Source organism: Chrysemys picta, chromosome 5, assembly GCF_011386835.1.
Source record: "Chrysemys picta bellii isolate R12L10 chromosome 5, ASM1138683v2, whole genome shotgun sequence".
In the NCBI taxonomy this organism is placed as follows: domain Eukaryota; kingdom Metazoa; phylum Chordata; order Testudines; family Emydidae; genus Chrysemys; species Chrysemys picta.
In genome coordinates, this window is record NC_088795.1 from 21348383 (window position 1) to 21365846 (window position 17464).

The 17464-nt window shown below is 41.7% G+C and overlaps 1 protein-coding gene across 5 annotated transcripts in view; it reads right to left on the reverse strand.

Annotated features, from left to right (window-relative positions):
• Positions 1-17464, reverse strand: part of SMARCAD1 (SWI/SNF-related, matrix-associated actin-dependent regulator of chromatin, subfamily a, containing DEAD/H box 1) — a 72523-nt gene that overhangs the window by 45818 nt on the left and 9241 nt on the right. For 4 of the 5 annotated variants that reach the window (XM_005278458.3, XM_024099956.3, XM_024099957.3 and 1 more), the window contains exons 3-5: positions 10040-10214; positions 4946-5114; positions 1800-1863 (exon numbers count right to left, since the gene is read on the reverse strand). In XM_005278458.3, the coding sequence (XP_005278515.1) occupies positions 1800-1863; positions 4946-5114; positions 10040-10214 (408 nt within the window). Of the gene's footprint in view, positions 1-1799; positions 1864-4945; positions 5115-9709; positions 9893-10039; positions 10215-17464 lie in introns of those variants that run through there. The other variant, XM_042856408.2, reaches the window with a different exon arrangement.

Sequence of the window (17464 nt, forward strand, 5' to 3'; positions counted from 1 at the left end):
CCGCACTGCCAGGGAGTTGGGCTGGCTCCTCCGCAAGCCTGTCCTGACCGTGCTCCCTGGCAAGAGCTCGGGGGCCAGAGGGAAGGGTCCTGTGGGCCGGATGTGGCCCATGGGCCGTAGCTTGCCCCCCTCTGATTTAAAGCACTCTCCACACAATTAAACCGAAAGCGATCTTATTACAGATAACTTCTCACTCTCACACCTCCACTCAGAGCTGTCCCCAGGGGATGGTGAATCAGGGAGACAGCTCCGGTTCCCCATGCTTCGGGGGCCCCCGTGCGGCGGCATAATTAACTGGTGCAGCAGGCAAATGGCTGGCTATGGGAGGCTACCCCAGCCTGCCCCTTCCACCCAAGGGAGAGCACACCGGGATGGAGAGAGCACGCGGGCGCTGCTGCAGCCTCCTCAACCCCAGGAAGGCGGGCGGCGTGGCCCCAGTCCTCTGGAGCCCAGCTGCGCTGCTGAAGCAGGGTCTGGGGAAAAGCATGCGCAGGACCATGCCTTGCTGTTGGGGGGGGGGGGGGGGGGCACCGCCTCCCCCACCTATCCCCGGCGCAGTCGGTCCGGGAAGTGACATCACTTCTGCCCCAGGCCCTGCACGCCCCTAGGGATGGCTCTGCCTCCAATTCATTAAGGACATGGGTATTGTTCCTGCAGCTAGATGGAGACTGCATTACCAAAACTTGTTATTTCGTCTCTTGTATTATTTGATCTTGACATTATTGTATTATTTGACCTTGATCTCACAGTCTTCAGGTTTTTGCATAAGCAGTAACCAACCACCAATAAAATGAGTATAATTTAATCCTGGGGAAAAAGGTTTGACTCTGGATTTATACGAAGGACACCAAGAAAGCCAAGAAGTAAGAGCATCACGTGTTTGCTGTTCCGTACCATGCCACACACTGAGATTTTCCATCACATTACTAGGCATCTCAAATGCCCATAAGGGATCATTTAAAAAAAAAAAAAACAACAACTCTAGGGCCTAAAGACACAGTTTGTTAGAGCTTCCACAAGTGTCTGGAGATATGCGATGGCTAACAGTCCAACAATTCTGACTTAATATTTCAAACATTCATCCTAAGCACACAACCTTACAGGATGAATTTACTCATGAAAAAGCCCTGAAGGAAATAAATTCTTCATGCTACTGCTAATAAAAGTTTATCTGAATCTAGAGATGTTTATGCCGCTTTCCTGAATTCACAGTTAATGGCAAAAACTACTGAGCTAACACTCAACAGGTCTTTTGAGGAAAACTTTAAGACTTAATTCACAACAAACCATGAATATAATGCTATAAAAGGTACCAATCAATGTAGGCATTTGTTTATTCAGAATTAGAACCCAGCCAACTGGATTTTAGTGGCCAACTTCACGTGGGCCACTAAACCAGATAAAATGACTGCCAATATTGACCTAGTCTGGATCTGAACAGGATCTAGAGGTAAAAAGCTCTGGTACTCCATTACAGTTCCCTTGCATATGAAATTAAAAAAAAATAATGGCCAAGAAGATCGCTCAATTACTCAATCTGCAAGTCCTGTTCTACCAAGAAGAGCAACCTTGAGCTACAGAAACCACTAAACTCTCCTTTTATTATGAGAGCATGGAAAGAATCTAAAACCGTTTAAATGAAGAGAAAAAAAAAACGGTGTGAATATTTTTCTCTTTGGATAAATGTCTTATTGCACTTCAATTTAAATATCCTCCCCTCAAGTTTGCTGCAATGTGGAAAATCTTTCTGAATAATGCACAATTGGTATAATGTTCCAGTGGTAAAGATTACTGCATACCTTCATCATTAAACTTCAGACCAGCAGCTATTGCTTCATCCATTGTGCTGGTTGATTCTATCAACTAACAAGAGAAAAATTAAGTGATCAGTGACAAATTAAACAGAAAAAAGTTGCTAAGTAATGGTTGAAACTATTATTTCACTGCTTTACGACATTTATAGTAAAATCTAACCACAATAACATGCAGTGATTAATCAAGCCAATTAGAGGGGCCTGTTATTGCCTTGGAAGCACTGCAAAAATATGGATAGAAATACTACTTTTCAGGAACGCAAGTTTCACTTGTTGCATTTCTTGAATACTCTGAACATATCAGAGCTCACTTTTAATTTCTTCAAAAACTTACCTAGTTAAAATTCCAGCACTGGAAGCTTAAAATTCCATCTAGTTGTAAATATAAACACTCTGTATTTAGTAGTTTTATTACTTCATGCTAAGTCTTTCATATCTGTTGACTTCCTGGATCATGTGCATAAATAGGGTATCATGTGCTACTCTGGGAGTTTATATGTATTCTTATTCCCAATCCTAAGAACAGACCCTTCTCCCTCCCCTTACATAATATCTTGCATTTGAGGCTCTCAGTATTTTTATAAACTTGTGAACGTCAACACCTCTAAAGTGTTGCATTCATTTTACAAATGAAGTAATTTGCCAAAGGTCATAGAACAAGCCAGTCACATAGATGGAAATACAATTCAGGAGTGCATGTTCTCACCCCCAGTTTTAATCATTACACAATGCCTCAGGTTGATGACAATAGGGTAGCTGTCTTAAGCAAGCACCACTCACCCTAGAATCATTCATTTCCTGAGGGCTTGGTAGGACAGGCTGTACAGGAACTTTCATGTAAAAACAGGTGACAAAAGGACTGATGTTTACAATCCCAATTGTTGTTTACAATGTCCAGAAGAATGTTGCACAGGTGCAAACAAGGGCAAAAATTAGCCCTGCCATTAGAATTTAGAAAATTCTGTTGATAGGGAACCAAAACAAAAGCCTTCTTAGTCTCTCAGTCAATTGAATGCAGTCAATTCAGCTAACAGGAGTTCCAGTTAACAGCTAAAAAAATTGTAACTTAAGTCAGCAGATATGATTGAACACAAATCAGGGAGCAGATCTACTGGGTAATAAAGTGTAATATTTAGTCATTTTTCTGACCTTTACTGCACTGTGAAGTGCAATTCTTCCCTGAAAAGTGACACTAAAAACAGCACTTTGTATTTTCCAGGCCAAATTTACTCAGCATACAAGTAAGAAAGAAGATTTCTTACTATTAATTAGCGTCCTTCACAATGATCCTCTGCACACTCACATTATTGAGAGTATGCACCTACAGCTGAGCAGAGTGGCACTCTCAAGAAACAGTGCCAGTTGGAGCATCCCCGTACCTCAATAAACCACCAATCCACTTGGAAAGATACTAGGCATTGAGGACCAAGATAGATTTCAGGAAGGACCCAGGAAGGCTATGGTGAAAGGAGACTCAATTTGGCTGACTTAAATGCCAAGGCTTTAAAAACTAAGCTAGCAGAGATTTATTCCCTAAAACTACACTAAAACAATAAAATGTAACCATATACAGACATTAAAGTTAATTTTTGTTTTAGAACTAAGTTTGAGTAAGGGCATCCAGAAGTTCCAGGTTCATACACTGGCACATTTGGAAAGAACGAAGACGATTGAAGCAACTTGCCCCCTTTATAGCACTGCCTCAAACATTTAGAGCTATGGGGTGGGGTTTGTGGGTACTACAACAGGCACAGCTTCTACTACACTGGTTGGCATCTCCCTAACAGTGGTCATGTGCAGAGGCCATTCAAATAACTTCCACCCCGCCCCTTGTCCAACAACCAGTTCTGAACACTCACTTTGACATCTAAAAGTCAAGATGGGTTCTTTCCTATCTACACATCACCAGTGACACCTGTGCCATCTTCAAATTAAGCCTTCACTTATTATTTCAATTCTCAGAAAGGAAGCATAGCCCAGTGGTTAGCATGTTAACCTGGGACAAGAAATGCACACATTTGATACCCTGATCCATCACAGCCTACTTGTGTGACCCTGAGAAAGTCATTCACAGAATCATAGAATATCAGGGTTGGAAGGGACCTCAGGAGGTCATCTAGTCCAACCCCCTGCTCAAAGCAGGATCAATCCCCAACTGTTTTTTTTTTTTTTGCCCCAGATCCCTAAATGGCCCCATCAAGGATTGAACTCACAACCCTGGGTTTAGCAGGCCAATGCTCAAACCAATTCAGTTCACTCGTCAAGTGGGGAGAATATTTCCCTGTCTCACACGGGTGCAATAGGATGAATACAGTAAAGATTGAGAAGTGCTCACATACTATGGCAATGGGGGCCATATACAAGTGCCATAGATAGATACATGTGTGTAGCTCCATTGAAGTTGCACAGGTGTGACTGAGGTCTTAATCTGAGGAAGGTGGCACAGAATACATTTCAGCTAAAGGAGGGTAGAGCTGTCAATCATTATGTAGTATAGATAGGCTTAAAAGCAAGCATCCATACTGTGATAACAGCAGACAACAGGCATTAGGCAGCCCACCTGAGACTAATGAGAAATATCAGAGATGTAGCTCTAATTGAAAATGAATTGAAGCTATTTGGAAATTCTCCTTCATGAAGTCCCAAAGCAGTAGTCTAGGTTTCATTTTCATTGCAGAGAACTAAGGACTAGGACTATGAAAAAAAAAATTCTAGGATAACCTGTGGGACTGAAGTCCATGCCTTTGACTATACTAGGAAAAAAATTATATAGTGGCTGATGATCACCAAACATCGGTTGCCTACTCTGCCTGCCTAAATGGGGCTGATGATCATTTTTACTGATAGAGAGGAAAGGGCTAACCTCTATTAACCACGTGTTTCTTTCTGTAAGTTATTTAGCAAACCGTTTAGCCTCATTTTCACCAACATGTTTTAAATATATTTAAATAAGAACGTAAAAGCTTTCAAGGGGAACTTTTTAGGACCGTGGTAATTAAATTTTAAAATCTTATCAAATGGAAATAAGCTTTTGCTAAAAAAAGAATTAAGAAGTTCTTCTTCCATTCACATGGAAGGCACTAAAAACACATATTGCCTAGGAAATAGGCTGCAAAACCAAACAGTATTACTTGTAATAATTCTTGGTCACTTCTTTGCGGAAAGAGTTCCTTCAGTGTTTGGAGTTTAGCATCTCTGATGTCTTCCTCCTCATCCATGTCTGGCAACTGGTCTGCATCATTTGTATATGTAAATGTAGGTGGTACATCTTCAGCCTCTTCATCATCAGACTGTTCAGAGCTACCATACAAGGAAAAGAAATAACAGGACTTTTTTCTTCTTAGGAATTCTGTTTTAGCATCCCCATAATTGTTCAGTGAAAATGTAGCACCACATAAGCTTATATTCATATAAGGTAGCTGTTAGTGTATTACCATTCTTTGAAAGAAACTGGAAACAATTTAATAGAACTGAAACCACACATCACTGGCAGCACAGTTTAACAGAAAAAAATTCTCTTGAACAAAGGCCTTATTCATTCACCATAAAGCAAAAAAAATAGCACAAATCCAATTTTTTTGCAAGATATCTTTGAGTCTTGCAAGTTACTAATATCCAGCATAGCAGTGGATCTGGTTGTATCTTACTTGTTATCCACTGTTCAGAACAAAATGAAGCATCTACAATTCACAGAAGTCTACTGTACATTAGCTTAGCAATACCAATAAACCCATTTTTGATTTGAGGGTGGCAATCTGGGGTAGGGTGTTACCTATTGTGTCGCATAGCCATCCAACATTACAGCAGCCAATAGAATGTTTTACATCAATAGGTAATGTCACTATCTGTGTCTTGTCAGTACCATCAAAGTTCACTCTTTCACAAATGGAAATAGATTAAGGCATTATCTAAACTCAAATTCAGGCTCAAAAGGTCCAATATATATTTTCCCCAGAGATAAGAGGATAGTGTGGACAGGGCCTTTACAAACTCACTCAGGGAAGGATCAAATCCATATCCAATATGTCATCTAAATTAAAAAATGAACCACATGAAAAGACCTACTTACAATACTTTAAATATATTAAAACGTGGCTCCATCTTGCAGTATAGACAGAACCTAATTTTGTTTTAGCTATGTCCCTGAGATATACCAAAGCCTTGGATATATCCAAATCTATAAATCTATGAAGGCTTACGCATAACTGGCAACCCTACAAAATGGAACCACATTTCAGTTTATCTTTAGTTTTGTAGCACAGGCAGGACCTAAACATACTTATACAGAGGATAGCATCACAACAACTTAATTTAGCTAAGTGTCTGCATAGAGATGGGGCGGAAGAGAGTAAAAACTCAAAAATGTTGTTGTTTCCAACTGACTCTGGCTACATATTTTTCCATTAGACTGCAATATGTGAATAACCATCATGCTGAGAAAGTGTAATAAAGTATCTGTAAAAGATTCGTGCAAAAATTTGAGAGAATATTTTCATTTCTCATCAGATACTACCCTGTTCTTGCCTACAACTAATGCTTAAAAAGCTAAGCAAACCTAAAATACACCTGGCCAACAGCACAAAGCTGTAATAAAGCAAAAAATTCCTTTCCAACTTCAGCTAGGAATCAGTTTATGCCCTTAAGCGGGAGGGTGAGTATCCCTTGTAACATTTAAATACAGTGAGGCTGCAAATTATAGTTCTATTAATATATTTTAAATTCCTTTTGCTTCAGTACCTGCAGGAAAAGAATATTTGCATTAAGTCCAAAGAAAAAACAAGCACAACCACCATTTGAAAGGTTATATTTCCTAAATAAGGTGCTTACCAATCATATCATTTATAAAATCACAAGTACTTGACAAGAAGGTAGTAAATAGTTAAGGACATCATAAATCTTACATTGCCCACATGATCACATTCTTATTGAACGTGAAGAAAAGCATACTTAATCAAAACATGGCAAGTTTAATTCTGACCCATGAACTGAATTTTTTTAATATATTCTAGGCAGCTCAGGTAGTGACACCTATAGTTAAGGTTGCCTGACACTTTGCATTAAAAAGATTTTATTTTCAGTGGTTTATAACTTCACAAAATTAATTGTGAAGGCTAAAATTTTCCATGATAGGTGTCTGCGTCAAACTGACATGGTTATAAAAGTTTTAGCTAAAACAATTTAGCTGTTTCAGCAAAAAAGATTAAGGAAAAATACATTTTACCTACGATAAAAAAAAATTAACCATTTTGCTGAAAAACTAACAGCAACACACATTGGAGCATGGATTTGAAATTTGGCAAAGGTGGTTGTGGGGGGATTGCTCAGGTATCAGAATTACCATCCCTGTAAACATCCCCCCAAATTGGCAAGTAAGATCCTGCTGAAAAAAAATTGCAGTTTGCTCAGTTAAGACTTGTTAGCATTTGACAGCTAAATTCTCTGAAGACCATTTGCATGAGCATGCTCCAACCTCAAACAGTTCCCACATACCAACATGACTGCATGTGCTATCCCACAGCGCAACTGAGCATGCTCCCAGCCCAGGAATTCAGGGGCTGAGCAGGACTTCCGCCACAATTGTTACTAGCAGGGGCCAATATAGCACCAGACACTGGAACTGAGAGAGAGATATCCTCTCCTGTGCTCTCAATGGTCCCCATGCTGGCACAATGGCAACTTGGAAAAGATCTATGTAGCCTCACTCAAATGCAGAGGCGTGAGGAACAGAGGAGGAAGAGATGCAGGGGAAAGGAAGGATAAAAATCTGGGGGAAGAGGGATTAAAAGCTGAAGTAGGGGCTGATATGAAAAAGCTTGTGCCTCCTCCACCACACACCTTCCAACTTCAGCAAATAATGAAGCAGGGATCCTATAAACAGGTGTTTCTCAACCTTTTTGATACCAGGGACTGGCTTGCTACCTTCCTAAATGGTGTCAGAGATCTGAGGAACTGGCGCTGGTCCATAAACCGGTTGTTGAAAAACACTGCTATAGACTTCAGAGTGGTAGCAGTGTTAGTCTGTATCAGCAAAAAGAACGAGGAGTACTAATGGCACCTTAGAGACTAACACATTTATTTGAGCATAAGCTTTTGTGGGCTAAAACCCATTTCACTGGATGCATGCAATGGAAAATACATTAGGAAGATATTTATACACACAGAGAACATGAAAAAATGGGTGTTGCCATACCAGCTATAATGAGACTAATCAATTAAGGTGGGCTATTATCAGCCGGAGAAAAAAAATTTGTGGTGATAATCAGGATGGTGCACTTCCAACAATTGACAAGAAGGTGTGAGTAACAGCAGGGGAAAAAATTAGCGTGAGGAAATAGTTTTACTTTGTGTAATGATCCATCCACTCCCAGTCTTTATTCAAGCCTAATTTAATGGTGTCCAGTTTGCAAATTAATTCCAATTCAGCAGTTTCTCGTTGGAGTCTGTTTTTGAAGTTTTTTTGTTCGAGTATTGCAACTTTTAAGTCTGTAATTGAGTGACCAGGGAGGCTGAAGTGTTCTCTAACTGGTTTTTGAATGTTATAATCCTTGATGTCTGATTTGTGTCCATTTATTCTTTTGGGTAGAGACTGTCTGGTTTGGCCAATGTATATGGCAGGGGGGCATTGCTAGCACATGATGCCATATATTACATTGGTAGATCTGCAGGTGAACGAGCCTCTGATGGTGTGGCTGATGTGATTAGGTCCTACAATGGTATAGACCTTGAATAGATATGTGGACAGAGTTAGCAACGGGCTTTGTTGCAAGGATAGGTTCCTGGGTTAGTGTTTTTGTTGTGTGGTTGTTGGTGAGTGGAGCTATAAAACAACAGCCTCATTCACTACATAGACCCAATTCAGTGCACGGAATAGGCTGTGCTCTGGAGATCAATGAGGCTGTGGTTCTGTGAATCATATAATTAACAACTGCATAGACAACCTTCCTTCTGGCATTTCCCTGCTTTTTGCAAATTGTAAACAAAACGAAGTTTCTAAAAACAGCAAACCATAAAAAAAAATTCCATTGCACAAAATCATATTAAACTATAGGACGTCATGAAGTAATGCAAAAATTAAAATAAAAAAATTCAAAACAAAATTTCAAAATTCAATAAAAGGATTTTTTCCAATGTAAACAAATTTCCAAGTTTTTCACAATTGAAATTTCACAAAAAAGCTTCTATTGGTTGAAATTCCCGCCCCCCCCCCCGACAAAAACTTTTGACAAGTTTTCTGACAAGCTCTAATTGTAACCTTTAGATCCCCAGCACACTTCTGCCACTTGAGCTAATGGTGTAACAAATAGCAGAAGTAGGTTTTCATCCTCTACGTGGCTCAGCCACTCCCTTTCCAGTGACTTCACAGCTATTTATTGGATAGCAAAGATATGCTGAGACTCAGGAATCCTGGCTTCTATTCCATGGACTGTGTTCTAATGGTTACAGACCCTTATGCCATTGTCCCTTCCCATGTCTCTGTCTGGCTCAAAAGCTTTTCTCTCTCACCAACAGAAGCTGGTCCAATTAAAGATCTTACTTCACCCACTTTGTCTCTACAATAGGACCCGTCATACGTTCAACAATTCTGCAAGTCAAGCCATGTATGCATAACTATTTTTGTGCTGAACTCTCTTCACTATATAAAGTTTATTATATATTATGCCCTGAAGGAACACCTGACCATCTATCAAGAGTGCTTCTTCAGGGGCAGAGAAACTGAAAAGCATTGTGTAATTCTGAAGAGTTCCGAAAGCTGTATTAAAGAAATAATTTCCATTAACTTGAGGCCTCCGGTCACTCGACAATTTTGGCACTACATGAGAACTAATCTGTCTATAAAACCAGGATGAAAGCAAGCAAGCTAAAGCAAAAGCCAATATATAAATACTTCAGCTAACCTTTTAAAATTGAATTTTGAGAAATCCTCTTGGTGGTGCTTGAATTCACTGAAAATTGCCCATAATGTGATAAATACCAGAAGTACCATTGAAACTGGGATTTCTCCAGTGAACTAGGTAGTACTCAGAGGAAGACAACTCTTTAAAGAGGTGAAGCTTTTTGAGACGAAAGCTCAATACAGCCTGGTTATTGGAGACATTCAAAACCAACATGGCATTTAGTCAGCACACATGAAATGAATTTTTTTTTTTTAAGTAGAGCATTAAAATTCAGAAACTCACAAATGAAGATAATGAATACTACAGAAGATTGGTATGGTAAGGACTTACATTACAATCACCTCGCTCATGGGAACACTGTCTTGTTTTGTACTGGAACAGTTTGGTGGTCCTTGATCCTCACTATCTGAAGACACATCAATGAATTGTATCCCTCTTCGATTCTTGAAAGATGATGAATTCTTTGTCCTCTGTGCTTCCGGGGTTTCTGGGACACTGGAGTCTTCTGTACAAGCCATTTGGAGGATGGAGAAAAGAATATAAATTCAAAATGTTTCATTGCAACTAAAGCCTCACCACAAAAGTTATGATCTTTCATTGAAAAACACTGACTATTCAAATAAAGCTTACACCATTAGGTGTTGATGACTCCCCAGAATCCATGGGTTTCCCATCAGCAGACTTCTCATTTAAGTTCTCTAGTTGACCAAATTCTTATGTTTGAATACCCAATAGTTTTAAACACAAAAGCCATTCAAAAACATGAATATGGCTTTTAAAGTGAACAACTACCGGGTTACAAGCCAAACTTGTATAACCCTCCTTGCGACACCTGTGACTTCATGGTTAGGCTGACCAATTAATTACTTGACCAACTTGGTCTTGGATTTGCTGAGGCATACAGCAGACTTAAATTTCCACATGAACAATGACTTTGAATCAAACTCAAGATCTCCCGGTCACCCCAGACGTCATGGAACTATTACAAGTGGCTTTTCACTCTACTCAAAAGTGCCCAGACTACCTTAATTCTTGGGTTGTGTGATCAAGTTCCTCCTCTACCTTGGTGGGTCCTGCGTTTATTGGCGGATTTTGCTCACCTCAGAGATTCACAGTAACCCGCAGTTTGGCCACTTTCGTGGCTCAAATTTGCTGTTCACTCAGATAACCTCATCACCGGCCAGTATGGGGAGAAAAGAGTAAGAACAATCCCCGCAGTTTCTGCTGATCCACCATGTGGGTCGGGGAACAGCTCAGAGACCTGCACCTCTGGTGGAACCTCCTGGGTTGGATAAGGAGTTGGAAGGTTTGGAGGGGAAACCCAGGCCCACCCTCTACCCTGGGTTCCAGCCCAGGGCCCTGTGGACGCTTGTACTGCTCAGTCCTCCAGCAGCACGTCCTCTCACTCCCAGCTCCTTATGCACACCTCACTAACTGGAGTGAGAGCCTTTTTAAACCAAGTATCCTGATTAGCCTTAATTCATTCTAGCAGCTTCCCAATTGGCTACAGTGTCCTAATTAGCCTGCCTGCCTTAATTAGTTCTAGAAAGTTCCTGAGTGTTCTGGAGTAGACACTGTTATCTTACCCAGGGAAAAGGGATCTGCTTAACCTGGAACTAATGTATCTCCCTTCGGCCACTCTCTTGTAGCCATCTGGCCTGACCATGTCACAGTTGGAAATTAAGTCCCTTTGATTTGAAAAGGAGCACGTGTAGACACTGCAGCTCTGAGCTCTGTTTTCCAGCTAAACAAATGGCTCCCTACATCTCCTTTCCTTCTAAAATCTTTAGTGGCATAAATCCAAGATGGGGTCAGAGGGAGTAGATCTCCACTCAAGCCAAGCGTTCCACATGCCTCCAGTCAGTCCTTTTTACTCATTCACTTGAGCGGATGATGGAAGTGGTGATTGGAGCACCACAGAATAGTAAGTTTGAGATTTAAGGTGTATTTGGTGAGGGTGGGTTCACTTACACTACAAGCATATCTGTAGCTTAGGCCGTGTTTACACCTGACAGCTTACAGTGGCACAGCTGTACCGATGTAGCAGTGCCGATGTAAGATCGCTCGTGTAGCTGCTCTATGCCAATGGGAGAGAGCTCTCCCATCGACATAATAAAACCATCTCAATGAGTGGCAGAAGCTATGTCAGCAGGAGAAGCTCTCCCACCAAAATAGCGCTGTACACACTATCACTTATGCCAGTGAAAATTAGGTCACTCAAGGGGGTGTTTTTTCACACCCCTGAATGACCTAAGTTTTGCCGACATAAGTAGTAGTGTAGACATAGCCTTAAATGTCATTTCACTATGCGGTTTGTTCTTTTTCAGATACCTGTAGTCAGGGAGATATTGCTCAGGCAGCTCCCATGCCAGTATGTCATACTCCGGTTACAGTCCACACTGCTAAAGCCCAGCAACCCAAGCCAGCTGATAGGGGCCAGCCACAGGCGTTTTATTGCAGCATAGACATGCCCTTACATTACACACCAAAATGTGCACTTGGAATAGGTGGGAATATTCCACATATTCATTTTGCCGATGGGTTAAAGAATAGTTTTAAGTGGTTTTCCAAAGAACACATAGGAATTATGTGGCAGTCAAGAACCCTGATCTGAGGTAGAAGCCTCATGTCTTACCCACATATTCTAAAAAAAATATATATATATTTTTTTTTAAATGAGCAGAACTAGAAAAAACTGCTCAAGACAGTATGGCAAGCAACTAGAATTTATTCAGTCAAAAGCTGTATGATTTTCTTGATGAGATAAATTACAGACCCTGGAGGCATGCAAGACTGAAGGAGGAGGGAGAGAGCATGCAGTGGAGACTATGACAGCTGTGGAAGGAGTCTGCTGTAAGAAAGCAACCGTGCAGGAAATAAATATAAAATAACCTGCAAGGGACTGTAGCAGTTTTTGACAGAAACTTAGATAAACTAAGTATATGACTTCAAGCAATTTACTGACACTGTGGAAACTTCTAAAAAACAGTATGAATTTTAAAACGTGAGGGGGAAAAACTGCCCATTAAATTGTAAAATGTATTGCTAACACATAACAGGGTTTTGTACAACAAGGCAGAGTCACTAGAAAAATCAAGTAAAAATTTGAACTTGGATCCTGGCACCATTGAACGAGTGGACCGTGACCATAACCAAGACACCTTCAACATTCTAGGGGAAAACTAAGTCATCAGCCATTAATAAAATGTAACCTTTGCATGGGCCAAGGTCTAACAGCAATTGAAAGGCCACAGGATTTAAGATAACATTGGAATATGCTAATACAAAAGGTTCTAAAGGGGAAAAGGTTTTGTAACATTCCTAGCATTTGTCCATTGAGATGAAAAAGGAAGAAAGTTCCTCTTGTGGAGGATGGCCTTGTGCATAGCTAAAAGATGAGACAACAATCCACTCTTCTCACTAAATTAAAAGTAAAAATAGAGAACATGTTTATTTTCTGGGATTCTGTTTCAATAGAGAAACTCTTCTTTTATCAAACTGATAAAATTCTCTGGAATGTTTAGACTTGTAGTAAAACTTAGAGCAGGTCTACATTACACCCTAAGTCAATATAACTTACATCGCTCAGGGGTGGGAAAAAGCTCTCTCCACCCCCAAATCCTCGAGACACAAGTTTTGCGATACCTACATCAGCACTGTGTCAGCAAGAGGCTCTCTCCCACCAACATACCTTCCACTTCTCACGGAGAGAGCTCTCCCGTTGGCATAGCAAGTCTTCACCAGACGCGCTACAGTGGTGCAGCTGTGCCAATGTAGTGCTGTAGGATAGCCTTGCCCTTTGATTTACTGCCAGCAGTTTGATCTCGCTATCATTTTGTGATATACTTGTTTGCTCCAGTGACAATAATTTTTTCTATATGCTACTGTTCACTCTACAGCAACTGTTACGTGCCAATCTTATGATGCTTCATCTGATATAAAAAGTATTATTAAACAGAAAAGCTTTGGAAATTCAGTCTAGTTAGTGTAGATTCAAAATGGTGCACACAAATGCAGGAACCGGTGCTTTCCAGCCTTCTGCTATCAAGTAAGAAACTGCAGAATCCCAACTACGCTGTGAAATTTGACTGCAAAACATAAGCTTTTGTTTTTAAAAAGTTTTTAGACAGCATGACGGCAATATGATACCCAAACGGGAAACAGAAACCAAAACAGTGACTTCATGAATCTGCAAGCAGCTGGTAACAGCAGAGATGTTAACCTTGTTCTGAGACTTTTAGGGAGGTTAATGAAAATAGCTAGGGAGGTTGTCTGCAGCTCTCTCTTTCACCCCTCCCTTGAAAAAACCAGGACTGCTCCCCCTTCTTCCCCACTCTATAGCCAAAGGGAGGGGGGCACACCTGGGCCACCAAGCCACCCCTGTTGCGCTCCCCCACCTGCACCCCAAACAGGAAGAAGGGGAGGACAGGCCCTAGGAAAGCTGCCTTCCTATGCCGCCTAGGTCTTTTTTAATTAATTAATGGAGATATCCTATCTCCTAGAACTGGAAGGGACCTTGAAAGGTCATTGAGTCCAGCCCCCTGCCTTCACTAGCAGGACCAAGTACTGATTTTGCCCCAGATCCCTAAGTGGACCCCTCAAGGACTGAACTCACAACCCTGGGTTAAGCAGGCCAATGCTCAAACCACTGAGCTATCTCTCCCACCTTCACCAGTCCCAGAGCTGGACCTCCTGCTAGGGATGATACTCCTTCTCCTCTCCCTCCTCTCTCACATTCGGCGCTGCCTTCTCCTGCCCCACAGACTGTGCAGTGAGGGTCTGATAGGAGACAAGCCGCAGCAACTGTCAGTGGGGCTTGGGACGTCAGATTCACTGCATGATCCCCAGGCTGCACACTGTACTCCAACTGCCCTGCGTGGATCCTACTGCGTTGTTCAGTGTGCGTTTTTACTTTATATATAACAAAATTGCATATGAATTAACATGTGCTTGCAAAATTAGTAGGTTTAAGCCTGAATTAGTAATTTCATAATTATATGTTAAAAAAAAAAAATCGGGAGGATTTCTAAAAATTGGGGAGGGTTGGCATCTCTGATGTTACTCAATTTAGTGTTAACTCTCATTTTAATGACAGAAGTTTATACAGGTTGAATCTCTCTGGTCTGGCAACATCCGTGGTACAGCATAATTTTATTTTATGTTTTTTGTGCTTTATCTACTTATTTCCTTGTGCCAATACAGGAAAATTGTGTAACACTAACACTTTGTTATGAAGAGAGCCGGTAAACCTTGGCTAGGCGGCGTTGCAAGCACTGTTCCATTTATTCGCCTCGGCGATATAAAAATAAAAAGAGACCCGCTCGCCACAATAGTGGCCTCCCGCAGTTTGGCAAATTTTCTGCTTCAGCACCAGTTCAGGTCCAGAGGGTGCCGGACTAGAAAGTTTCGACCTGTATGTCAATGTTCCTATCTTGCACTGCTGATGATTTTAACAGAACAATACAGCTATATGCCTATCTGCCATTAAGGGAGGCAGCTGCAGATACTAGGAGAGCAGGGCAATGTCTGGTTGTTGTCAAGGGTTGATGGGATGATTAACTTCTAGTCTAAGTCCCCCAAAAGAATTTCTAGCCAGTTGTCTATTCACAAGGGGGCAAGGAGTAGGACGTATCCTCTTCCTAATGCAAAAAGCTTCAACTGATTCCTAGTTAACAGCACCCCATCTGCCCGTAGGTGCAAAAGCTCAGCTGACAAAAACCAATCCTCTCTTCCTTCCTTCTACACTGCAGTCAATGTGCATTGTCAACACAAAATTTTACAACCCTGAAAAATCAAGTTACAAAGGCAGCATAAAATTGAAAAGCATTCCAAACTTGAGATCTGTACTGAGTTTAGTATCAGCATCAACAAGACAAGAAATATTACTTCTATAGCTCCATAAATATACATGGCACTTTATAAAGTAGAGACAGGCTCCCTACTATATTCCAGAGGGAGATCTGCGCCAAAAAAATACAAATTTTGGACACAATATTATAAAATTCTGCAAATTGTATTTGTCAATAAGTAAATGTGGCAGCTCCAGCATGGCAGTGGGGAGCACAGACCACTGGCTGCACTGAGGTCCGAGATCACCCTGCAGGCCGCATCTCTGGCACATGGACTCGGTGGTGAGGCTGCACCCGACCCTGACACAGCGCAAGGGCATGGCCTACACCAAACACATCCCAGGACCCTCTCCCTCTGTACCAGGTGCACGAGGTGTAGGCTGGCAGGCTCAGCCTTGCAGAATTCAAGTGTGGAGCAGCTTAGTGGGGGGATTCAGGTGTAGGGGGGAGAGGGCTCTGTGTGGGACAATCTGAGGGCAGGCAACTCAGTGGGGTGTCCACGTGCGGGATCTGGATGCACAGGGGCTCAATGGGAGGTTCCGGATGCAGGGACAATAGGACTCTGTAGGGGGGTTCAGGTGAAGGTGGTTGGGGCTCAGCAGGGTGGTCCAGGTACAGGAGGTGGGGGGCTCGTCAGGGTGGGGTTCGAGTGCAGGGGGAAGTCCGATTGCATGGGGGGAGGGGATCAGCAGAGGAGCGTCCAGAAAAGGTGCTCGGCAGGGGGGCTTCGGATGCAGGGTGCTTGGGTGTGTGTGGGGGGGGCAACTCCCTGTAAAGTGACCCTTCTCCCCTTGCAGCAGAGGAGCGATGGGGGCAGGAAGTGGGGGGGGGGGGGGGGAGGGGAAAGGCAGAGCCTCCTGCAGCCATGGAAGATTTGACCTAGCCGCGGTCACCCCTTGAGGAGAAAGAGCAAGTCCTCCCCAGACCCCCAGCCTAGCCAGGACTAGCAGCTGAGCCCAGCACAGAGGAGGAACCAGCAGCTGCAGTGTCTCCAGCAAACAAACAAAACAACACCTCCCCTCGCTGTGATTTACTTCCCTGCCGGCTAGTCCGGGCGCCCAAAGTGACATGCCTGTGCGGCTGGGGAGGGTTGTGTGACCGATCTTGTGGCTTCCCTTTGTTTTCCCATCAGAAAGTCATGTTTCTGCAGGGAAGCAAAAAAAAAAAAAAAAAAAAATCTGTTGGGGACATGAATTCTGCGCATGCACAGTGGTGCAGAATTCCCTCAGGAGTATTAGTTTACAGTCTAAATTTAGAAAAGTAACATGAAAACACAAATGGGACTAGGAAGAGGGGATTGCCAAGGACAAAGACATTATGATTATTCAGAAGCTTGGAGCTTTGAGGATTATTGTTTTTAAAATGTTAATGATTAAAATTACAAGCCTCTTGGAGGTGATGATTTTTGATAATGGACTTACAGCACTGTTCCGTTCTAAAAAAAAAAAAAAAAAAAAAAACACGCATCATGGAGACCACGTTTGTATTAATCCTTTCCAGATTAAAGTGTGCTTACTTTCCAAATAAAAAGATACTTTTCTAGTGCAAGACCTGGAAACTCAACCTAGGAAGTGAAAATAAAATTGTTTTCCTCCTTTATGCCTCAGAATAATGACTTCTATTTATCCTGTGCAAGCCCCCGAGCTTTCAAATTTCGTTTCAAGTCAAGGTGGTGGGAAAAGATTGGAAAGAAGAAGGAACTAGGGATGGAATTAAAGTGTACTTGCACAAATAAGGCATACATTGCTCAATTTGTTTGTGGAAAAGAATATTTTTCAACTTATGTACCCCAGGCATAAAAGATACTAGACAATTACGTCACTTACAAAGAATACCGTCAAGGCTGAAAAATAATTGTTTTAAATAAGATAAAATATTTCATGTAATGCAGTATCTTAATCCCTGG